Raw genomic sequence first — 24,532 nt, forward strand, 5'->3', positions numbered from 1 at the left:
GCCGCGGCTGTCAGCGCCGCCCCCCTCCTCCTCCGTCCGGGCCAGTGGGGGGCAGCCACCCGAGGAGGGGGCCCTTCCCGCCCACGCAGAGCCCCGCTCCCGGCGGGGAGGGGGCGCCGGAACTCAGCTCTCTCCAGAGCGCCCTGCCTTAGCCGCGGCGCACACGGCCACGAAGGAGTTAAACGGTTAATCCGATCGTGAAGGAGACACCCGACTGGTTGCCGGTGTGTCAGTCAGTCCGTCCATCATGGTGGGGGCGGAGCCCAGTGCTGGCTTGTCCTCTTCGCTACCCCTGGCCAGGGGGAGCTTGTGGGAAGTGGTCCCGGTAACACGGATGCGGTCCCTGCAGCGGGCGGCGACGGTGTTCGGGGAATCTCCTGTTGGTGGGTCGGAGGACGGTGATGGTGTGTGCCCGGGGCGGGATGTGCGCGCACGTGGCCTCTTCCGAGGGATGTCTGTGTTTTCGGTGCCTGCTCGAAGTGTGTGTGCGCACGTGGTTGGCTGCTGCGGTCTGCCTGTTTACCTGGATTTCGCTGTGCGTGTATCTGCGTGTCTGTGGCTGAAGGAAGTGTGTGCACGTGTGCTGCCTGTTTGGAGGGTGTGTGCCTCTTACAGGGTCTGTTCTGGTGGCCTGGGGTCTGTGCTTGTGTTCCCCCGCGATTGGGTGTGTACTGTGGTGGGTCCGCGCTCGCGGAGCCGTGCACTCGATTCAGCCTCTGTTGTTTGACTGTGGTGTCTGAAGGAGTCCATGTGTGTTGGTGTGTTTGTGTGTGTGTGTGTGTGTGTGTGTGGCCTGCCTGGGGCCACTCTGAGGTGTTACTGGGGTGTGTCACTTTGGCTCCTGTGTGGCTCCAGGAGGATACCCCGGCTCTGATACCCCGACTGCCCGCCCACCGCTCTGTGTATCGCTGCACCTTCTAAAGCGCTTCTGCAGCAGGTAAACTGAGGCAGGTCCCAGGTAGCCGCGAGACGCATCCCCGTGCCCTTTTCAGGCGAGTAAACAGCCGCGCCTCCTCCCCGCTGCCCCCGCCGGCAGAGCCCCCCTTCCGGCACCTAAATCGGGAGTCGCCGTGACTCACGCTCCCGCCTCCCCCAGCGCCGCACTGAGCGCGAGCGAGCAGAGAGCTAGCGGGATCCAAGTGCCCTCCCCTTCCCCCGCCCCGGCCCGGGCCGAGCCCTGGTGTTGGTGGCTGCGGGGCAGGGGGAGAGCACACACACCAGTGGCCCGCCCCCGGCCGCTGCGCGCTCGGATTAACCAGCTTGGGTGCAAGTACGCGCAACCAGGCCCCGCCCCCGCGCACCCCCCTGAAGGGCTCCCCCCGGGCAAGCCTTGCCGTCTGCCACCGCCCTCCCTCCGCACTGTTCTTATTGGAAAAAAAAAAAAAAAAAAAAAAAACAAAGCCCGTCTCCAACCGTCACAGCCGCTTTTCTCCCCGCCAGAGGGGGCTCCAGGCGTGGGCGAACGCAGAGCCAGAAACGCCCTCCCAATAGCAGCGGCTGGATGTCCTAGAGGCCAGAACTGTGTCCCCCAACTTCTCTCAGGGACCCTCCCCACAAGTGCATACTCAAAAAGGCTTCTAGGGGATCGGTAAGGGCTGGAAGTCCTCCCCAGATCACTTGAGGGTCTTGGGCTGGACCAAATTCTTGGCGGGGGGCGGGGGGTTGCTGTTGTCTTGTCAAAGCTCTGGGTGGGGTAACACAGGGTGGGGTTGAGGGTGGGGTCAGGTCACAGCGGGGGCTGCACAAAAGGGAAAGCCCAAGGCAGTGGGGCAGAGCTGGTAGTTGGATCTGTGGCCTGAACCAGGTAGAGGCTAGAGGAATTTTCTTTTTTTTTGGGGGGGGGGTATATTAGACCACTGGAGAGGGGAATGACAGTCACTTCCTCCCCCATTTGGAAATGAACCATTGTACCATGATCCAAGCAGAGACCCTGGAGCCCTCCCATTGAGTAGACAAAGGGGTGGGTGGGGAGATTGAGGCTGCAGAGAACAGTGGCAGCTGACTGGCTTTCAAATTCATCCTTGGGCCAAGATGGGGGTTGAAGTGCCCTTCAAGGACCCCAGACGAGAAAGAGTAAGGAAGTGCAGTGTGAAGCTGAGCTCAGGAGAAAGAAAAATGCCAGTCCAGACCTCCTCCAGGGTCCCACCATCTCCTTTTAAGGCCTTGAAGAAACTGCATCCTCTCAGAAAGGAAAATAGAGGTGCACAGTGGATTGGTGGGAGGCTCACTCCCTAGCCTGGCCCAGCTCTCTGATTATGGGAGCATCGTTGGGGACTGGAGGGTTGAAATCCTTTCCGAAATCCTGCCCCTTGCTGACTGACTCAGGCAGCTGCAAAATGGAAGATGGGGTTCCTAGAGGCTGCAAGAGGTGCCTCTTGCGGGGGCGGGGTTACGTCACAACCTGACCCACCAGGCTCCAGGAGAAGTTTCAGCTGCTTTTGCAAAACACGGGGAGCCAGGAGCCTAGAGCACGGGAAAGGGTTGGTGGCTGGACTTAGCCCAGGTGGCCCTGTTCCTCCACCCCACCTCCCAGACTGGTCCGCCTCCTGCCTACCTGTCAGCTTTGGTGATGGAAATCCGCGGGGGGATAAGCAGTGGCAGCGTGGTGGGTCGTGGTGGCAGAGGAACCCCAGTGTCCAAGGGCTCAGGCTCAGCCCAGCCCAGGCCTGGGCCCGTGGAGAGGCGTCGGCGAGGGCGTCGGAGGGCAGCCCCGAGCATGTTGGCTCGGCCGGGCTTGGGGGTCTCTCGCGGCCTCTGAGGTGTGACAAGGGCGGGATAGGGGTGCAGCCTGGTCAGGCAGCTCTGGGCCCCTCCCTGCAGTAATATCCCTCCCTAACCATCTGAGATAGTGGCCGATGGGGACATAGGCTCCTGTGCCCCTGTCACGTCTTTTCCACTCACTAATCCCTCCCACAGAGGGTCCCTTCTCAGCTCTTACATCAGAAGGGTGGGTGCCCGTTCTCAGCCATAATTTTTGTGGGACTCCCTTTTTCCCTCTCTTTTTTTTTTTGTGTGTGTGCGTGGGCGCACCACGAGGCATGCCGGATCTTAGTTCCCTGACCAGGGATCGAACCTGTGCCCCCTGCAGTGGAAGCACGGAAGCACTGGACGGCCAGGGCTCTGGGCCCTCATGTCTGTACTCTGCCCTTCACTGTGAAACCCCTCTAACACATCACCACCCTCCACGTCCAGGAAGCCCCCTCTTGGCCTAAACGTCTGTGGCCCCCTCTCCTCATATCTGAGACCCTCAAGGCCTCACCCCCAGCACCCTCCCCTCCACCCTACAATCCTCTTCCTATTTGGAAAGCCCCTTGGAAGACCCTGCCTTCTATCGCTGGGCTGAGAGCCCTTAATTTGGGCAGTAGGGGAATAATGAAGTCAAGGGAGTAAACTGAGGCACAAGGGGACAAGACTCCTTGCTGCCTGGGGGAAAGTGAGGCCAGGCTTAGTGAGCAGTCAGTCTTGGTCTCTAGAGGGCTCCCTACTTCCCCTCGCAGCCCAAGCCCCGCCCCCAGCCAGGGCCCCGCCCCTCGCACCTCGTCACCGGTCCGGGCCACGGACAGGACACTGCGACTCCTCTTCATCCCGCCAGACTAGCGCGCCTTGGGGGCTTCAGGGGCCATGTCGGCCCCGGCCAGCGCCTCCTGCAGGACCAGGCCGAAGGCATCCGCCGTTAGCTCCCTGGGGCTCCCCCTGCCGGCTGAGCATGGAATCCGCCCCTGCCCCTAGCCAACTGCCTCTCCTGGGGCGTGACGTCAGCAGGTGGCTGACGCCCTCCCTGTCGGTGACGTCGCCCGTCTGTTGCCAGAGCGACAGCTGATGCACGACTGGGCTCTGAACAGCGTCAATGCCTGGATTGGCCACTGGGGGGCCGAGAGCCTCCGGCCCGGGTCGCCCCAACCCCCACCTGTCCTCTTGCGGGGGCTTCTCCAGCCTGGGGATCCCTCAGAGAAGGCAGGGAGCTCCCAGAGCCGGCCGCGTGTGGCGCGTGGTCCGAGTCGGGGGCAGGAGGAAGCGTCTTCTCCGAGCTGTTGGGCTTTTATGCCTAAACCCGAAATAGCTCCGATGTGCGGGGGCCGGGCGCAGCGAGACGGCGGCTTGGGCACAGATGGGGGACGCGCAGGCAGAGGCGCGCAGAGACAGACAGGGACGCGTGGAAATAGAAACAGACAGGGACACAGACGCAACTCCCGATTATGAGTGCGATCTGCTGCCGGCAATCCCTATCTAAAAGCTTGCGGGAGGGGAAGGCTGGCTCGCTGCACCGTCTCACCCAGGCGCTGCAAATTATTGCTGTGTGGCCGTAGGTCAGTGACTTAAATTGTCTAAGCCTCAGTTTCACCTCTGTGAAATGGAATGATAATCCTTGCAGGTTCTATACGAGAATGAAATGAGATCAGACCATATTGAATTCTTGAAGAACAGCGTCTGGCACGCAGTAAGTGCTTAATAAATGCTATTACCATCTGAGCCTGGGGGAACCTGTTAGAACCCAAGTCAGATCATGTCCCTCTTCTGCTCAGAGCCCTCCATGGCTTTCACCTCCCTCAGAGGAGACGTCAAAGTCCTCAACAAGAGGCTCACACAGTCCTGCTGTCCTCATCTCCTCCCACCCTCCTCCAGGTTCACTCTGCTCCCTCTACACTGGCCTCTTGGCTGTTTCTGGACACACCAGGCAAACTCTAGCCTCAGGGCTTTTACTCTTTCTGTTCCCCCTGCCTGGAACTTTTCCCCCTTAAACATCAGCAGGTCCCTCACATCCTTCAGGTCTTTAATCACATCTCACCTTTTCAGCATTTCTCCTGGTGTTTCTCTCCACCCCACCCCTGTTTCAAGTTGTTAGCCCCTCAGGATTCTTAAACTTCCTTATCCTGCTCTATTTTTTCACAGCATTTATCACCTCATAACATACTATGTAATTTACTTATTACCTGTATTGTCTGTTTTGTCCCATACTAGCATATCAGCTGCAGGAGGACAAAAATATTTTATCTATTTTATTAATATATCCCCAGTGCCTAGAACTGGATCTGGAACATCGTAGGCTCTTAATAATTATTTGTTCAATGTCTAGTTATTGTTTTGAGGACTCAAGAGCATATTAATAACGTTCCTAGAAGGTCTCCTATGGACTAGCTCTTATTTCTTTTTCTTGCTAGCACTTCAGTTCAATATGAACTAGTAGAAGTGAATGTAAAAAACGTCATCTCACCCACATAGTGCTTAGCACCAGGCAAGTCTATGACAGACAAGTGTTGAACAAATGGATGAATGTATAAAGATAGCTTAAAGGTCACCTCCACTTCTCAGCTGGACTGAGCCAGTCCCTGTTCTGGGCTCCCACTGCTGTTTGTTCTGCCCCTATTAAAGCACTCATCATCTGGGGTTGCAATTATTTGTATTCCCCACTAGAGCTCTGTGAGGGCAAGAAATGGTACCCATTCATCATTGTCCCCCACGCACAGCCTCAATGAATGCTGAGTGAATAAACGAAGGAATGAGTTAAACATACAGAGAAAGAGGCACCCTCTCCTCTGTATGCAGACAGACACTATGCTCAGACAGGCAGAGAAAGGGCCATGTAGTAAGGACCATACTTAGGCTCCAGTATTACATTGACAGACATGCATTCAAATCCTGACTATGCCACTTATTAGCTGTATATTTGGGGGCAAGTTGCCCAGCCTCTTTGAGCTTCAGTTTCCTTATCTGTAAAATGGGGATAATAGTCATACCTATCTGGGGAGGTTGTTGAGGATGAAATGAAATAATGCATGTAAGGTTCTGAGCACAGTGCCTGGTTCATAGTTGGTGCTCAAGGAACAGTAGCCACTATCTTAATAATACTAACAATTATCACTGTTGTTGACTCAGTGGAGCTATGGACATACATGGGAGACAGCTACACATTCACAGAGACCTCAATTCCTCCCGTCCTCCCCCCTCATCCTGCTGGCCTCCTTGTTGTTCCTCAAACACTTCAAGCATATTTAGACCTCAGGGACTTTGCACTTGCTTTTCCCTCCCCTGGAAAACCAGCCTCAGATATTCTGTGCTCCTCCCACCCCCGATCTCCCTGGCTCTGCTTTCATTTTGTTTGTTTTAGACTTACAACTTTCTAACAAGGTATATAATTTACCTATTTTATTATTGCCTGTCCTTTGATTAGGACATGAGGTCAGGATGTTAGTCTGTTTTGTCCCCTGCTGGATCTCCAGGACCTAGGACAATGCTGGTATACAGTAGGTGCTCAACAAATGTCTCTTGAGTGAATGAATAAATCCACTTGACTCCCTCAGCTCCTTCACCTCCTCTACTCAAAGTCACCTCCTTTTAGAGGCGTTCCCTGGCCTGGATGCCTCCCCCCACCCCATCACTTATCTTTACTTCTGTTCTCAGCACTCATCACCCCTGAGGTATCATATGTTTATGTTTCTGCTTGCCCCCACCCCTTAGTTCCATGAGGGCAGGGGATTTTTCTGTCTTGTTCTAGGGCCAACTTCATGGACACGTGACCTGAGCAGTCCCACTGGGATCCATGCTTAGAAGGTTTAATGCACTGCTGTCGTGGTCTTGAAATTCTTAATAACTTTAAACAGGGGCCTTGCATTTTCATCTGGCCCTGGGCTCTGCAGAATTCTTTAGCCGGTCCTGGCTGTATCCTCAGTGCCCAGAACAGCTCATTGTAGGCGCTCAAGGATTTGTGGAATGAAGGAAGGGAGGAGGCCAGGGGAGAGAGGTGGAGACACACATGCCACCACTGTCTGGACACCTGTGCACATTTGCAGAAATCATCTCTAGCAGAAACCTGGGCATGGGACACAGGGCCTCAGAAACTGGCCTGAGTGCCCAGGTGGACGGGAGCCTCTAATCCTGCCTTCCCCTCCCCTGCACAGCAGCCGGTTGGCGAGGGGGGTCCAGATGGCAGAGCAGGCACCAGGCTCAGGATGAGAAGAGGCCTCTTCCCTCATCCAGCTTGTCGGCGTCCCTGGCCTGGCCTGACAGAGGAGCACTGGCTTCACCCAATCTCCACTGCCTTCAGAAGGACAGGGTGATGGTCAGCCAAAGAGGGATGGAAATGAGGATGAATACCCTTGTCCACAGCGCGCCCCAGATCATTCAGGCCTGAGGAGGGACAATGACCACTCACGCTCCATGACCTGGAGCTGGGAAGGACTCTCAGCCCCCCTCCCCAGGGGGCATGCATGCGTGCGTGTGTGTGCGCGCGCGCGCACGTGCGCGTGCACGTGTATGAACGTGAGACTTTGTACACAGCTGTCCACATGCAACTGGACGGGTAGAACTCTCTGGGAGTCTGAGCGTTGCGTAGTTGAGACTAGACCATACATACCTACAGGAGTGTGTGTATGTGACAAAATGACACCATATCAGTCTATGTGGGCATGAGGCTGTCTGTGTCTCTGTGTGACTCTGAGTATGTGTGTGTGTGGAGGCGGGGAGGGTACATGCATGTGGGTGCAGCGGGAAGTACACTGGTTAGAAATGTGGATTCTGGGTTCAAATCTCTGCATGGCCACCCAGTAGCTACGGGGCCTCAGGCACACTGTTAAGGTTCTCAGGCTCCAGCCTGTACCTGGTGTTTGTGAGATTACGTTGGTCTGGATCAAAGTGTGTGTGTGTGTGTGTGTGTGTGTGTGTGTGTGTGTGTGTGTGTGTGTGTTTGAAGGGTAATGTAACTCCTCTGGGAGGTCTTCCTGGATACCCAACCCAAAGTAGACCCCTCCATTTTTCTCTCTTGTCACAAGCTATTTCTATCACCGTCCTAATCACATTTTGTTGTTATATATTTATTCATTTGTTTATGTTGTTTCTTCTCTGTTTTCTCTACTACATATCAGCTCCATGGGCATAGGGGGTTTTCTTCTGTTTGCTGTTGTGTCCTGAGTACCTGGCACATAGTAGGCACTGAGTACATACTTGTTGAATGGATGAATGCAGGGCTGTGTCTGTGTGGTATGGGGAGAGATATGGGCACTGGCTGGGTGTCACGGGTTCCTGGAGGGACCTGTGCTCAAGTCTGGTCTCTACTCTCTTCCATTCCCCGCTGTTCAAAACCATTCATTCAGCCACCCTCACTTGTGTGGGAATGATGACACCCTGTCAACTCCCTTATTGCCTTTGACGACATCTTTCCCTTTTCTGGGTCTTAGGGACTCACTTGCCTCATCCGTAAAATAGGAGAGAGGATGGATTGGTTCATGATAAGCCTCCTACCTGATCTAAAGTGTTATGAAAATAGTCTTAATCTAATCCCCTCTTTAACTCATTCAACATTTACTGAGCACCTATGTACCAGCCACTCTTCTAGACCTGGCCCTCCCCTCATGGAGCTGAAAGTGAATGAGGAAGGCAACTACAAACTGTAAATCTAATTTAATCTTGAACATCCTTCCCTGCAGTCACTCTCTATGCCTCATGAAATTTTAGTCTTCCCAGTCTGAAATCACCGTGGATATTTCTCTTTACACACTGATCTTGCTCCCTCACCAGTGTCCAGGGTCAGCAGAACCGGGACCCAGCTGGTCTTGTTGGTTGCTGTAGCCTGACAGCCTGGTCACAGTGTCCTGCACACAGTAGGCTCTTGGGAAATATGTGTGAAATGAGCTGTAAAATAAATGATGGCATAACGGCAGACTCGCATGCATGACCTCCCCGAATCCTGGGTGTGTCATTACCCACTTTGCAGATGAGGAAACTGAGGCTCAGGAAGGCAAAGCCGTTTGCCCAGTCCCACAGCTGCAGCTAAGCAGTGTGTGGCTATGCGATGCAGCAGAGGAAGCTTGGGAGCCTAGAGGAGCATTCCCAGCCCCCCACCCCCACCCCACGGGTACAAGACGCCCAGCAGGGTGCGCTGATGGGGGGAGGGCGGTTGGGAGTCCGAGGGACAGTGCAAAGCAACTCAGGGGTCTCTGTCTCAGTCCCCCGGGCTGGAGATGCTGTGTTGTCAGGAGATTAGTAAATGCTTGGCGCTGATCGGGGAGCTTCCGGCGCCCTGTCCCCAATTCTGGGAGCTGGGGCTCCTGGTACCCTATTTCCCTGCGGCTAGGCAGCTCCGGTCTCCGAAGCCAGGTAGAGACCCCCGCGCCTACCCGGGAATCCGGCATCCGGGGTCCTCCCTACACACCCTCAGTCTGGAGGCCGGCCTGAAGCCCTCAAAGGGCGTACAGGGGGCCCCTGACTTTCTTGGGGGGCGAGGGAAGTCCTCCCCCATCCAGACCCCCTCCCTCCCGGCGCCTGGTGCCCCTCCCCACCGCAGCTTGTGGTCCAAAGCTTACCTTGCAGGGGGGCTGGGCAGGGGATGCCCTGGCCTCTCCGGCCTGAGGGGAGGGAGGGGACGGGGGTGTCCAGACCCTTTGTTTGCTGGTGTGTGTGTGTGTGTGTGTGTGTGTGTGTGTGTGAGAGAGAGAGAGAGAGAGAGAGAGAGAGAGAGAGGAGAGAGAGAGGGAGGGAGGGAGGGGGTGAGAGAGAGAGAGAGAGAGAGAGAGAAGAGAGAGAGAGAGGGAGGGAGGGAGGGGGTGTGTGAGAGAGAGAGAGAGAGAGAGAGAGAGAGAGAGAGAGAGAGAGAGAGAAGAGAGATTCCTTGCGCGCGCGTGCCCGGGACTTGACTGCAGCTGTGATGCTGGACGGCCAGGGCTGGAGTGGGTGGAGGAGGAGAGGGGGACTCCCCCGCCCCCGCCCGCCTACTCGCGGGTTTGAATGGAGCGCGAGGGGGAGGGGCGGCAGCAAGCGGGCACTTTTGTCCGGATGGCCCCTCCCCTTCCGTGGGAAGGGGAATCCCCCACACCCCCACCCTTTTAGAGACCTTTACTCCAGTCGCTCCAGCCCCTCCCTCCAACGCCCGCTCTGGGGGAGTCCCTTCACCAGAATGGTTGAAGCTCCTCCCGTCCACCCCGTCCCCCCAGCTCCCTTTAATCTGAGATAATCCTTGCCCTAGGCTGCAACGAAGCCTTTTATCCCGGTGTCACAGCGTGGATAGGGATGTATAAAAATGTGTGGCTGGGGTCGCCCAAGCTTAGTGTACTGGAGTCCTTAGCGCCCGGGACAAGGAAGGGGGCAGGTGCTGCGAGCAGTCCTAGAGTACGTCAACGGGCCAAGACCCCCCGCGGTGCTCACTGCCAAGATCACCCCCACCCCCACCCCCACCCGGCGCGAGGCCAAGAGCAGGGGCCGCTAGTTAGACACTAGCGACACCCAGCGGCTGCACGGGGGGACGCAGTGGACCGGCTCCCGAGGCCCGTTAGTGTGGCCCGGGTGATTCCACAGGGGGCGTGTATGCGCGAATCCCCGCTAAAGAGGCAGAAGCTGCGGACGCGAGGGGTAGGCTGTGGTCCTAGTCGGGGAAACACCAGCCCTTAAGGCAGGGCTACATCGCCCCCACCTCCGACTCCTCAAGGGCAGGGCCATATCCTTCCTTCATTTAGACCCTCCCAGGGCAGGGCCCTGTACCCCTCGGATTGGGAATGTCCTTTCCTATCAGGCACAAAGTTAAGTTCCTCTTCACAAGGGGCGGGAGCGAGGTCTTCTCGCCGAGGCCCGGCCCCAGCAGTGGGCTCCGGCTGACATCACTGCGGCGTGGCTAAGGGGAGCTCGAGGATGGAGAATCCACACGTATACCCCTAGGAGGTGCCTAGCGGAGGCCCCGAGCCCGATGGGGTGAGGTCTCGGCGAAGACTCCCGGGAGCCGAAACACGTGCGCAGGGCTCTTTAAGATCTCGGTCGCCAGTGCCGCTGCCGCGGTTACTAGGGATGTGACGTCAGGAGCGGGCGGGGGCGTCCGCGCCCGGGCGGAAACGGAAGGGGCGGGGCTCTGCGGGCAGAGTCTGTGTGCTGCTGCCGCCGTAGCCGCTGCCGCCGCCGTCGTCGCCGCTGCTGCCGCTGCTTCTGCCAGAGCCGGAGCGGGCTGGGCCGCGGAGGCAAGATGGTGGACTACAGCGTGTGGGACCACATCGAGGTGTCTGACGATGAAGACGAGACGCACCCCAACATCGACACAGCCAGCCTCTTCCGCTGGCGGCACCAGGTAGAGCGCGCGCGCCCAGCGCCTTCCCCCACTCCCGGGACTCCGCTTCAGAGTTCTGACCCCTGATACTGCCTTGGGCCCAGCCATTGACACCTAGGTTTCCCACCCTACAGTCTGGACTTTCAGGATCGCCCGGGGTCCTTTGATTCAACTCCGGGGCAACAGAACTGCCGAGACCCTTGAGTTACTTGCCCGCGATCCCGGGCCCTCCCCCCTCTCCCCTCCTCCCTCCCCGTTCCCCTTCCAGTTTCTTGGAACTCCCAGTTGACCCCTAGGGCGCCTTCTTCACAGTTTAGACTACCAAGACAAGCTTTGGACGTGCCCCCCCAATCCATTTGGGACCTTCCACTTACACCCAGAATTCTACCTCAGAATCTGCACCCTGAACATTTTCGGGTACCCACTTTTGATCTTGGATGTCCCACTGGCCCCTCCCAACCCCTAGAGTTCCCAATACTTTAAGTCTAGTCTGTGGTCTGCCTTTCGGAATCTTGACGTGATTCCCATTTAGATCTAGAGGTTCTGCTCCTCTCAGTAGAGCAAGGAATTCTGTCCTCCCCAGAGATTTCTGTTCCTGGCCTGGGACTCCAACCCACACCCAGGACCCCTTCCCTAGAACGTAGACCGGTGCCCCACCAGGGCCCTCAGTCCCATCTACGACTGGAATTTTGAAACCTGATTCCCCTTCAGACTGAACCACCAGCTCCACCCTGATGGAGCCTCCAATTCCGGCCGCTCTCCTTCAGCCTCATGTACTGTAGACCCAATTTCCCATTGCATCAGGAAACTCTACCCACGTGGCGTCCTGCCCAGCCAGAGCCCCTGTCCCTACTTGGTACTGCAGGCCCAGTCACCGCCCACCCCCAAGACAGGCTTCCTGTAGGAACCTCCGCCAGCATTGGAATGCCTCATTCAAACCCAAGTCCAGGACCTAAACCCACCCCAGCTTCCTTCTGACCCCAGTTTGGTCTGCTGTTCTCAGACACCCACACCGACCCTGCTTTTACCAGGGACCCTCCCAGTCTGATTCCAAATTCCCTGCCCCTTCTTTTATTTATTTTCCCCCAAATCCAGACCCCAGAATCCCAAGTCTGTGTATTCTCTCACCCCTCTCCCTGACCAGCAGCGCTCTCAGGCCAACAGAATGGCTCTCATGAGACCTAATGTTCTAATCTCCTGCTCCACCAAATCAGAGCTCCTGCACCCACCACATTCCTCTGCTTGTTATACTCTCAAACTGAGGGCATATATCTCTCAGAATCTTCCAGTTAGGAATTCGTCACCCGACCTTCCCATGTATCAGCTCCCAGTCGTTTATCTAGTAGCTTCTAGAAGGGCCCTTCCCCATCCTGCCAAGACCCAGCATTAGTCCCTACATCTGGTTCCCAGTTCCAGTTCCAACCCATTCCTTAAAGCAGCAGCCTCCTGGGTAGTGTACCTGCTGGGTGGGCCCCTGGAGTGTAAGGAGAAAGTTCTAGTCCTTCTCTTTCTTGCCGTGTGTAACATTTTATTATGAAATATTGAATATCTCTGCAAGCTCTCAAGGCGATTCTTGGGAACACCTATTTCTGTCACATAGTTAATCTATATCACGGTGGGGAGGACGGTTTGGTCCTGCTGAGTTGGGAGGCCGATGCCCCCTCTCCTGCGGCATTCTCCTCCCACCACACCCTTCTCCCTCTCGGCACAAAACCTTTTCCTGGCCTGCCGCTGGGAGCCCCAGGGCTGGAGTGGAGGCGGGGAGCCTGGTGTCTCCAGCACCCAGTTCAGTGGCCACCAAGCCTGGGTTCTCATCCCAGCCCGGCCACAGGGCCATTGCTGCTTTAGGGGGAGTGAGACCCCGCCTCCCTGAGACCTTCGTAAGGACGACATGAAATGAGATCTGAAAAGAACTTGGCTCAGGGCCTGGGAGGGAGTAAGCAGGACCAGAGGGGATAGGGAGATTGGAGAAAAGGTAGCCTGGTATGCTTCTGAGCACAGGCCTACCCACCCGGGTTCAGATGCTGGCTCCTGATGAATCACTGACCTGCTGCATTGCCCCCAGTGAGTTTTGATCTCTCTGTGCCTCAATTTCTCCAGCTGGGGATCTTATTAGTATCTACCTCATAGGGTTGTTGTGAGGGTTGCCTTATGTATTTAATGTGTGTAATGCTCTCAGGACAGCACCTGGCATGTAATAAACTGTGTAGAAACTTTAGCCATTATCATTATTATTACTCATGTAATTCACGCTCATGGTAAAAAAAATAATCCAAAGGTTCCAGAAGGGGACCAGCAAGTCTTCCCGGCTCCAGCTCCCTGGCTCCCTGGCTCCCTTGCCCAGAAACAGCCGCCAGTACTAGTTTCTTGTGGCTCCTCCCAGTGAGCTGTGTGGCATCCAGGTTCTGTGAGCCTCGGGTCCCCTGTCTTTAAGGAGGGCAGTGATACCTGTGGCCCCTTCTCGCTGCCAAGGCTTCTGCCCTGCCCAGCCTGCTACAGCCCCTCCCGGAGGCGTAAAGCTCAGGCCAGGCAGGCTGCCACCCCCAGCAGCTCCAGGAGGCCTTTATTTAGATTTGGCCTCCCTGGCGGCTGCTCAAAGGATGCCGGGAAGATTTTGATGGCCATCCAGCAGAAACCAGCAGTGTGGTAGATTCCTGCCGCCACCCAAGGCCAGCTGTAATGCCAACCGTAACCCTCATAAGGCAGCAGGAAGGCTCCAGGTGACACAGGCCCATCATGGAAAAAGAGAAGTGGCAGAGGCCGTACGGTGTCCTCCGCAAGGCGAGGGCCTCATCTGAGTGGGAAAAGTGAGGTTCAGCGTTGGCCATGTCGGTCCTATGGGGCGTTAGAGAAGGATTCAGGTCTCCCGATTTTCACCCGCCGTCTTCCTGGCCCTGTGATAGAACCTGGAGGTACGGCCTCTAGTAAAACACAGAAGCAAGTTAGCAGACCATTTTGGTGGCCGTGGCCGTGGCCATGACGACGGTGATGACAGTTGAGGACATGTATATGGAGTGCTGTGTTGCAAGCAGTTTCCTGGGAGTAGCTCATTTAGTCCTCACAACAACGCTGTGAGGCCCCATTTCATAGAGGGGGACACCAAGGCAGGGAGAGATATGAGACTTGGCCAAGGTCACATCACCAGTAAGTGGTGGAGCTGGGCTGCTCTGATGATGCAGTAACAACTGCTCTCAGTTACCAGTTATAAGCCTTGACTGGATATCGAGCTAAGCATTTGAAGTACATTTTCTTGTTTGAGCCCCAGTATAGTCCCCAGAGAGAGACAGGTTGTCCCCTTGGACAGACAGTAACGACAGCAGCCAACACGGCTCTGGACTGTCTACCTTTATAACCTTTTTTGCTTTTCCCAGTGCAACCTTGTGAGGTCAGCATCTGACAGATGAGGAAAGTGAAGTTAGGGGATTGGCCCAGGGACACCCGGCCATTACATGGTGGCTGTGAGATATGACCCCAGGTCTGGTGCCCCAAGGCCTTCCACTAGCATCTCATCACGTCATCTGATCATCATAGAGGGGCCTTTGGGGCTCAGTGACTCTGGGGGTCGGGCACCTGGGGAAGGCTCTGTCGAGGCTGAGACTTGGGGACAAAGCAGATGGAGTAAGGGGAAGAGAGTTCCAGGTGGGAGGGACAGCATGTGCAGAGGCTAAGAGTCAGGAGAGAGCTGGTCCATTCAGGGCTAACATCAACCACCGGGGCTGGCATCGGCCTGGGACCCAGCCCCCCAGGGAGCCTTGGCCATCTGGCCAGCGTGGGGCAGGGGTCTGGGGTCCTCTGTGAACCCAGACACTCCAGTTTGAGGTAGCAGGGAGGGCTGTGGTCAGACAGGTACATTTCAAAGACTCCTGTGGCAGCTTCTGAGCCTGGATTGGGGCGACAGCGATGGAAGATGGTGGCACCTCTCAGGGTTCAGTCTTGGCTCTGGGTTGAGCAGGCACTGCTGGGAGCCAAGCAAGGTTGGAGAGTGACAGGGCCCAGCGATCTGATAGGGGTCAGGATGGGGGACTGAGGAGATTCGGTGCAGTGGAAGAGGAGGTCTGAGGACCGGCGTCTGGGCTGGCGGGGGACAGGAGGCTGCTGGGCACTAGGCTGGGCTCAGGAGGGCATGCTGGCCTGGAGACAGAGCTGAGCGGGCCTCTGCAGATCCAGGTGCAGCACTCGGGGTGGAGCAAATTGTAGAAACAACTGGAAATGAAAAGTGTCAGGGGAGTTTCCTGGTAGCCTAGTGGTTAGGATTCTAGGCTTTCACTGCCGTGCCCCGGGTTCAATCCCTGGTCGGGGAACTGTGATCCCACAAGCCACGCAGCGTGGCCAAAAATAAAAATAGTGTCAGGATTTGGTGGCAGAGAGGGAGGGACAGGGCTCACAACAGGCCTCAGCTTGGGACAGGAGGCAGGGGCAGGCTCTTTGCTGAGGGAGGACACAGCAGAAGAACAGGTCTGGGGGACTCCGATGGGGAGTTCCGGTTTGGGCACAGAACTTGAGGTGCCTGTGGGACACCCAAGCAGCGGTGGCTTGAGGGGCGTGGTTGGCACAGGAGGGCTCCCCGAGTGCTACTGAGGGTGGCTCCAGGGAGGAGGGGGAACCTGAGACCCTGGGGAGGGGTGAGGCCTCTATCCAGCATCTTATGACTTTATTACATCCAACAAGGCTTTCCTGAGTCCGTACTGTGTGTCAGGCCCAGTTCTTGGCTCTGGAGGCACAACAGTGAACAGATCCCCACGTTCGTGGAGCCGGTATCCTTGGAGGAGGACAGTGCCCGAAACACCATAAATAATTGTCACAGGCTGTTGTCGGGTGACAAGTGCTGAGGAGGAAGATCAAGCAGAGCAGAGTAGGGGGAGGTTGCGACCTTCAGCCGGGTAGTCAAGGAAGGCCTCATCTGTAAGGGACTTTTTTTTTTTTTTTCCACACTGCGCAGCTTGTGGAATCTTAGTTCCCCAACCAGGGATTGAACCAGGGCCCTCGGCAGTGAAAGCACGAAGTCTTAACCACTGGACCACCAGGGAATTCCCTGGGACATTTGAAGGGACATTTGAAGATGTTAAGGGGGGACTTCCCTGGTGGTCCACTGGTTAAGACTGTACACTCCCAATGCAGCGGGCACAGGTTCAACCCCTGATCAGGGAACCGCGATCTCGCGTGCTGTAGTGTGCAGCCAATAAATAAATATATTTTTTTAAAAAAGAAGATAATAAGGATGCCGGGGTGGGGGGTATCTGGGGAGAGAACATTCCAGGCCAAGGGAACAGCCAGTGCAAAGGCCCTGAGGTTTGAAGTGGGTTCAAGAGAAGGTGAGGCAGCCAGTGTGGCTGGAGGGAGGGGGTGAGCAGGAAGAGGTGAGGCCATGGAGGGCACGGGACAGATTGCGCACGGCCCTGTGGGTCACAGGGAGGACTTAGGTTTTTGCTCCAAGTGAGGTGGGAGCCGTAGAGGGTTCTGAGCAGAAGAGGGACCCGCCCTGGCTCAGGTGCACCCGTAGGGGCGAGAGCGGGAGCTGGGAGTCCGGCCCACGGAGGTTGGTGCTGACATTCTCTGTGGTCATCCCAGGTGCAGCCGTTGGGGTCCGGGGGCTGGCGCTGGGGTCAAGGGACAAGCCGTTCCGCAGAGTGATGGGCCGTGCCTGTCCCACAGGCCCGGGTGGAGCGCATGGAGCAGTTCCAGAAAGAGAAGGAGGAGCTGGACAGGGGCTGTCGCGAGTGCAAGCGCAAGGTGGCCGAGTGCCAGCGGAAGCTGAAGGAGCTGGAGGCGGCCGAGGGCGAGGGCAGCAGGGCCGAGCTGGAGCGGCTGCAGGCCGAGGCACAGCAGCTGCGCAGGGAGGAGCGGAGCTGGGAGCAGAAGCTAGAAGAGATGCGCAGGAAGGAGAAGAGCATGCCCTGGAACGTGGACACGCTCAGCAAGGATGGCTTCAGCAAGGTGTGCGAGGGCCGGGCGTGCCCGGCAGATGGCGGCAGGTGTGGCGGAGGGGACTGCCCAGGTCCAGGGGCGGGTGGATGGGGGTGGCGGATGAGGGGATCAGGTGTGGGGGCCCAGGCAGGTGAGGCACCCCACCGGTACCGCCCCCCGATCTGCCCGAAGGCCCTAGTCCGAGACCACACCTGCCACGCCCACGCTCCCGCCACACTGATGTTCATGGCACCGTCACCACCTCGACCCTGGATGGTATGGGTGCTGCGGCCGCGGCCCACCCGGCCACGCTTGAGGCGCTCCACAGCCTCGCCCCAGCCCGCTCCCCTTCTCACCCCACCACAGAGCATGGTCAATACCAAGCCTGAGCAGGCGGAGGAGGAGTCGGAGGAGGTGAGGGAACAGAAACACAAAACCTTCGTGGAGAAGTATGAAAAACAGATCAAGCACTTCGGTGAGTTGGGCCCAGGTGGGGGCCCGGTGGGCAGTGCATGTGACAAGGGGCTGGCCTCCGCCTCCAGGGCCCTGCCAACACCTTGCCAACACCTTCTCGCAGGCATGCTCCGCCGCTGGGACGACAGCCAGAAGTACCTGTCGGACAACGTCCACCTGGTGTGCGAGGAGACCGCCAACTACCTGGTCATCTGGTGCATTGACCTAGAGGTGGAGGAGGTATGTGGAGCCCGCCCCCGGGGCTGGGGAGAGGCTCTGCCCCGAGTCTGCCACTTGGTGACGCCGTGCTTATTTTCCCTTGGCAGAAATGTGCGCTGATGGAGCAGGTGGCCCACCAGACCATCGTCATGCAGTTTATCCTGGAGCTGGCCAAGAGTCTGAAGGTGGACCCCCGTGCCTGCTTCCGGCAGTTCTTCACCAAGATCAAGGTAGGGAGGGGCCGGAGCGGCCAGGGCAGAGTGGAGGGTGGTCCTCCTCAGGGAACCAGCCCGTGGTTCAGCGGGGGAGAGAGACACGGGTTTACTCAGACTCAAGCCCCTGTGATCAGTCCTCTCCTCAGTCAGGAGAGGGCTGGGCCACGGAGGAGCTGACAGGTGGTCGGCTCCTGGGCAGATTTGGAAAGCCGAGCTGGCACGATGTGCTGAAAGTCCTAACCTGGGGTGAGGGCCAGAGTCGAGGATGCCTGTGGGTTTCTTACCTGAGCACCTGAAGAGCAGAGCTACCCCTGCTGAGCTGGGGGAGATGCAGGACAGACTAAGGGGTGTGATCTGGAGCTCCGGGGTGGCTGTGTTGCATTTGAGGTGCCTGCTAAACTCCACAGGAGGACCTGGAGGAGGTGGGTGTCACGAGTGTGAGGTTCAGGGGGGATGTGCAGGCAGGTGGTCATGAGCGCAGAGGTGTAAAGTCGAGTTCAGAGGAGGCAGAGGAGACTAGATGGAGCAGAGGAGAGCCCTGAGGCCCCAGATGTGGGGAGCCCTGGGGCATCTCTGAGGACCTGCAGTGGGACGGTCTTGGGTCCCCCAGTTCAGCCCTGTGCACGCCCCTGCCCCCCGCAGACTGCTGACCGTCAGTACATGGAGGGCTTCAACGACGAGCTGGAGGCCTTCAAAGACCGCGTGCGGGGCCGGGCCAAGCTGCGCATCGAGAAGGCCATGAAGGAGTACGAGGAGGAGGAGCGCAAGAAGCGGCTCGGCCCCGGCGGCCTGGACCCCGTCGAGGTCTACGAGTCCCTCCCTGAGGTGCGGCTCCCTGGGCCCTGGCGGGCAGCAGGCAGGCGGCCAGTGGGGTCCCCAGGGTCCCTGGGACCCAGGCCCTGACCCCGCCCCGCTGCACCCACAGGAACTCCAGAAATGCTTTGACGTGAAGGATGTGCAGATGCTCCAAGATGCCATCAGCAAGATGGACCCCACCGTGAGTAACTGCGCCCAAGCCCGCCTGGGCGAGCGATGTGCCTCCCCCGCCCCCTCCAGCTCTGCTGCCCACATCGTTGGTAGAAGTGTCCCTCCTGGGCTTCTCAAAGGAACAAGGGACGTTTTGTCAGTGCGTGGCCAGCACACGAGGCAGCCAGGCTTTGCGCCCCTGCTCACTTATATTTATTGAGCACCTACTGTGTGCCCAGCGTCCAGATTGAGTGTCCCTGTCCCTGTGGGCTGTTTATGAGCACACCAGCTGACCCCACCTTTGCCAGCAGCTCAGGGTGGCCCAAGGAGGGCGTCTCTTTCCAGCCTCAGTTACCTCATCAAACCACTTTCTCTCGATATTAACTCACGAAATCCATGGGGAGGGCTGAGCACGTAGTTGGTGCTGGTAAACATCAGCTGTTTGGGGCAGTAACCGTGCTGGTAGATAAATACTTTGAGTCTTGATAGACCTCACTTTGACCCCGTTCCTGCTGCCTGTCTCACTGGTTGGCCACACTACTTTCCTCATCTGTAAAATGAGTCTAGTTGGAAGACCTGGCCCAGGGTTTCTAGACGCTTCTGTGGGAATGAACATCTAGACCAAGGGTCTTCCGCCTATGGCTTGCAGGCTCATTGCCTGTCTCTACATAAAACTTGATTGGAATGCAGCAGCCAGGCTGGTTTCTTTTCATCTTGTCCACGGCTGATGTTGTGCTACGACCATGAAGTTGAGGGATGATGGGCTGCGCGGTTTTGACAGAGACCTCAGGGCCCGCAAACCAAAAATATTTACTGTCTGGCCCTTTACAAAAAAGTTTGCTGACACTTGTTCTAGACTACACTGTTTAAACTTGAATTAAAGTTAAGTAAGATTTAAAGTTCCCCTGCACCAGCCACATTTGAAGTACTCGGTAGCCACACGTGGCTGGTGGCTACCGTATTGTACGGCACAGAGTACGGGCCATTTCCATCACTGCGGGCAGTCCTTTTGTAAAGCTGTCATCTAGAAAGAGCAGGAAGCAGGCTCGAGGATGTGCAGGGAACAGGCGGGCCACCAGAAGGTCCAACCTACACTTCTCCCTGCAGGACGCGAAGTACCACATGCAGCGCTGCATCGACTCCGGCCTCTGGGTCCCCAACTCCAAGTCCAGTGAGGCAAAAGAAGAGGAGGAGGCGGGTCCCGGGGACCCCTTGCTGGAAGCCTCCAATCCGGGCGACGAGAAAGACGTCAGCGCATGACCCACCTCAGCTGTTGCCCGACTGCCTGCAGGCCCCTGTGCGCCCCTTTTCAGAAAACAAAAATAGACACCATCTCCCCGGCTCCTGGCTTCCTCCACTTTTGCTGCTCCTGCACCTAGCCCGGAGGGGCCTCCCACCCCCCTCCACTGACCCCACTCCCCGAGCGCTCATCCAAGTCTGCTTTGAGTCAAGGGGCTTCACTGCCTGCAGCTCCCCCACTTCAGCATTATGCCAAAGGCTCGGGGGTCCAGGGAGGGGTAGAGGTTGCCAGGCTGGTCCACGTGGTATGGGTGGGGTCCCCAGCCGAGGGCCCTGCCCCGGTCACTGTGGGCTCCGTTCTCACTGTTCATCTGCTGTTGAGTCTCCTATACAGTAAACAGCAATTATCTTCCAATAAAGGATTGCAGTTGCTCCGCGAGACCTCAGGAGGGCTGGCACAGCTCTTCTCTTGTGGGGTGGGAGGGAACCCCGGTGAGTGTTGGTGGCTGGGCCTGAGATGCCCCCAGCTTTGCCCTGCAGCACATGGGCAATGTCCTCCATCCTCACTCCAGGCTCTCCAGGAATTTGTCGTTCCGCTGCCTGGAACACTTCCTCAGGACACCTTTGTGTCAGAGTTCTCACCACCCCGCCGCCCTGAAGCCTTGGGCTTATCTCATCCCTCTGAGACCCCCGCCACCGTCCGTTCAGGAGCGTCATCTCGCACCACGTCCCGCCTTCCACGTGGCCAGCTCTGCCTCCAAAGCAAATCTTGAGTCTGTCCACTGCCCTTCGTCCTCCACCCTGGTTCAGGTCCCTGTCACCTCTGGCCTGCAGGCCCACTCCAGCCTCTTCCCTGTCTCCCCTGCCCTCACTGGACCCCAACAGGCAGCCGCCAGCGGGCACCTGAGAACACCCGAGTCAGGGCACATCCCTCAGAGCAGAAGCCGAAGACCTCCCTGCAGTTCACCAGGCCCTGCACTGTCTGCCCGGTCACCTCCCTGCCCTCGTCTCATGTCCTCCCCTTTTCATCAACTCGCTCCTCGCGGATCCTTAAGCACTTTCAAGTTTTTCTATCAGTGTGGCCTTGGGCAACTGCCTCAGCCTCAGTGTCCCCCCCTGTACAATGAGAGTAAGGTTCATGCCTTCCTCCCAGGGTTGCGATGAGGAGTAGGTGAGATGATGTACAGGCAAGCATGGCGCCTGGTACTCAGATGCTCAAAATCTGGGCCTCGGCACGTGCCTGTCCCGCTGCTTGAACACCCCTTTAAAAAAGTAAATCTTTTTAAAGCAGTCTTCCTTTAAAAGGTAGTGGAATATTCGGGCCACAGGAAAGGCTTAAATACTACTTTAATCAACAAGGACACATCAGCTTTTAAGACATGAAATACCAAGGGTCCAGTGAAGCCCACTGCCCACGTCTTCTGGGGGACACCACCCCTGGCAGCTGCTTCTCACTCCAATCAGAGCTCTGCCACCTCCTCCCAGAGGTCCTCCTTGACCTGCCTTTTGAGTCACCCATCACGTCTGGCCACGCAGCTTCTTCACCTGCCTGGCTTTGCTGATGTGTGTATTCCTGTCTCCTTTATGCTGTGAGCACCACCACGGCACAAACTGAGTCTTTCTTGGTTCTAAAATATTCCCAGGCGCCCCGAAGGGGTCCTGGCCCTCAGTAAATGCCTTTGTGTCCAAGCTGATCACCACCAGGGGGCAACAGTGAGCTGCAAACTTGAGTGGTATTGCCTAATGCTTTTCATATAGATGAGAATGGCTGGGGGGGGGGAGATGGGGGGCCCTCCTAAGGCCCTGGATAAACCCCACCCAACCAGGATCCACTCAGGATCGTCAACTTGTTAATTCTTTACTGCACAAAATTTCAAAGATAGAATCCATATTCCTGATATTTCATTTGACCTCAGGCTTTAATAGAATTCAAAACTGTTACTGATTTTTTTTTTTAAGTTAATTTATTTACTTTTGGCTGCACTGGGTCTTCGTTGTTGTGCCCGGGCTTTCTCTAGTTGCAGCGAGCGGGGGCTACTCTTCGTTGCGGTGCATGGGCTTCTCGTTGCGTTGGCTTTTCTTGTGGAGCATGGGCTCTAGGTGCATGGGCTTTCATAGTTGTGGCGTGCAGACTCAGTAGTTGTGGTGCATGGGCTTACTTGTTCCGCAGCATGTGGGGTCTTCCCGAACCAGGGCTCGAACCCGTGTTCCCTGCATTGGGAGGCGGATTCTTAACCACTGAGCCACCAGGGAAGCCCTGTTTACTGATTTTTGACTTAAAATTTCAATATTTTGTTCATCATGGGTTTTTTTCACATTAATGGTGTTTTTGGAAAATATTACATTAAAATATTTATCTCAATTACTGAGTTGGCGCCCTCTTTGCTTTCATGCCTCGCCTGCCTCACCCTAGCGCCGGCTAGGATTTAAAACATCAGCTATTAAGAGAGACACATAGAGTAGGTTCTCTATTCACCCTCCACCCACCCTGTTCCCTGCCCCCAACCATGGGAACCCACTGTCTACCGTGTCTCGTGACTCCTTCCAGTGTTTCTTTTTCAAGTTCAAATGTAATCTTACCCCTTCCACTCCTTTTTTACGCAAAGCTAACACACTGCAGTCAGTGACACGTCTTTGCTGTTTTTCACTGAACCCTGTGGCCCTGCAGATTTTTCCTTATCAGTTCATCAGCACTTCCTAATTCTTTCTACTCTGGTAGAAAGTTCCAGTATGTGCACACCTCAGCATTTATTTCACCGCGTTTTTTTTTTTTTTAACACTTGCAGGTTTTTCCATCTCTACTTTTACAAGCAATGCTATGAAAAATACCTTTGTGCACCATTTTCCACGAAGACAGGCATCCCACCTATAGAGTAAGCTCCCAGAAGTAGGATTGGCTGGGTCTTAGCGGCAAGCAGAATTCCACTCAAAAGGGTTTCACTGAACAAAATGTAATGATGTGAGTGGGACAGGAGAACTAATAGATGTGTGTTGAGTGGATTCATTTTCTGTGGCAGCTGTAACAAATCACCACAAACTTAGTGGCTGCAACACAAATGCATTACCTTACACTTCTTACACAGGTCAGAAGTCTAACATGGGTCTTGCTGTGCTAAAATCAAGGCATTGGCAGGGCTGTGATCCTTTTGGAGGTTCTGGGTAAGATCCATTTCCTTGCTGTTTCCAGCTTCTAGGGCTGCCTGTGTTCCTTGGCTCACAGCCCCCTTCCTCCATCTTCAAAGACGGCAAAGATGAATCAAGTTCTGTCACATCACTCTGACCTCTTTTTCTACCTCCCTGTTCCACTTTTTTAAAAAAATAAACTTATTTATTTATTTGTTTGTTTATTTATTTTTGGCTGCATTGGGTCTTTGTTGCTGCACGCGGGCTTTCTCTAGTTGCGGTGAGCAGGGGCTACTCTTCAATGTGGTGCGGGGGCTTCTCATTGCGGTGGCTTCTTTTGCTGCAGAGCATGGGTTCTAGGCGCTTGGGCTTCAGTAGTTGTGGCACGTGGGCTCAGTAGCTGTAGCTGTGGCGCACAGGCTTAGTTGCTCCGCGGCACGTGAGATCTTCCCGGACCAGGGCTCGAACCTGTGTCCCCTGCATTGGCAGGCGGATTCTTAACCACTGCGCCACCAGGGAAGTCCAAGTATGAGAATTTCTGTATGCATTAAACACTTAAGTCCCCACTCATAAAATATCTGTAATTTTGTTCCTGGCTTATTTCACTCAGTTTAGTGTTTTCAAGATTCATCCATGGTGTAGCATGTGCCAGAATGTCCTTCTTTTTTAAAATATTTCTTTATGGCTGAATAATATTCCATTGTAGAACACACCACATTTTGTTTATCCATTCATCCATCGATGGACACTTGGGTTGCTTCCCAACTCTTGGCTATTGTGAATAATGATGCTATGAACACAGATGTACAAATATCTCTCTGAGTCCGTGCTTTCTTTGTGTATACACCCAGAAATGCAATTGCTGGATCATATGGTAATTCTTTTTGAGGAACCATTAAACCATAGCATGTTTTGAATTCAGTAATGAGATGGGTGTCAGGGAGCTGGAAGAGTGAGGACCTGTCCTCAAAACCATTTTGTGCCTTTTCGATTTGGAACTATGTGAATGAATTACTTATTTTTTAAAAATCCAAAAAAAAATGAAAAAGAAAAAAAGGGTGGGAAAAGTTTGTTTCCTGGAGACATTGAGACCACAAAATTGGAATTCACATAACTGTCCATTCATGGGGGAAGGGACAAATAAAGTATAGCCTATTAATGTGTACAATGCTGCACGACAGAGCAGTGAAACCAGGGAGAGTAACTCACATCAATATGGATGAAATTCATGAACAAAAATGCAGTGAACAACAAGAGAAGCCACTGCAATGAGAAGCCCACGCACTGCAATGAAGAGTAGCCCCCCGCTCGCCACAACTAGAGAAAGCCCACGTGCAGCAACAGACACAACGCAGCCAAAAACAAATAAATAAATAAATTTATTTTAAAAAAT

At 55.6% G+C, this 24,532-nt stretch overlaps 2 protein-coding genes across 3 annotated transcripts in view; one reads left to right on the forward strand and one right to left on the reverse strand.

Annotated features, from left to right (window-relative positions):
• PDE4A (phosphodiesterase 4A) overlaps positions 1-4,016 on the reverse strand; it is a 38,923-nt gene extending 34,907 nt beyond the window's left edge. The window contains exons 1-2 of the mRNA XM_067032820.1: positions 3,537-4,016; positions 2,555-2,754 (exon numbers count right to left, since the gene is read on the reverse strand). Of these exons, the coding sequence (XP_066888921.1) occupies positions 2,555-2,754; positions 3,537-3,584 (248 nt within the window). The 5' untranslated portion in view covers positions 3,585-4,016. The remainder of the gene's footprint in view (positions 1-2,554; positions 2,755-3,536) is intronic.
• On the forward strand, positions 303-20,462 carry CDC37 (cell division cycle 37, HSP90 cochaperone). 2 transcript variants are annotated; one of them, XM_059061215.2, is made up of 9 exons: positions 303-383; positions 10,642-11,041; positions 16,673-16,954; positions 17,291-17,399; positions 17,502-17,617; positions 17,704-17,826; positions 18,454-18,636; positions 18,737-18,808; positions 19,885-20,462. In XM_059061215.2, the coding sequence occupies exons 2-9, from the start codon at positions 10,940-10,942 to the stop codon at positions 20,035-20,037; spliced, it is 1,140 nt and encodes a 379-aa protein (XP_058917198.1). In that variant the 5' UTR covers positions 303-383; positions 10,642-10,939; the 3' UTR covers positions 20,038-20,462. The 2 variants fall into 2 exon arrangements, with proteins under 2 accessions (XP_058917198.1, XP_066888923.1); XM_067032822.1 differs by having other exon boundaries at positions 307-383; positions 10,499-11,041.
• Positions 20,463-24,532: the final 4,070 nt, after the last annotated feature.

The sequence above is a fragment of the Kogia breviceps genome, chromosome 4 (genome assembly GCF_026419965.1).
Source record: "Kogia breviceps isolate mKogBre1 chromosome 4, mKogBre1 haplotype 1, whole genome shotgun sequence".
Classification (NCBI taxonomy): domain Eukaryota; kingdom Metazoa; phylum Chordata; class Mammalia; order Artiodactyla; family Physeteridae; genus Kogia; species Kogia breviceps.

Excerpts from the sequence above, each read along its gene's own strand:
- CDC37 (XM_059061215.2), top strand. The coding sequence starts at position 10,940 with ATGGTGGACTACAGCGTGTGGGACCACATCGAGGTGTCTGACGATGAA. Across the intron at positions 18,637-18,736 it reads TCTACGAGTCCCTCCCTGAG|GAACTCCAGAAATGCTTTGA; the intron begins GTGCGGCTCCCT and ends CTGCACCCACAG. Across the intron at positions 18,809-19,884 it reads TCAGCAAGATGGACCCCACC|GACGCGAAGTACCACATGCA; the intron begins GTGAGTAACTGC and ends TTCTCCCTGCAG.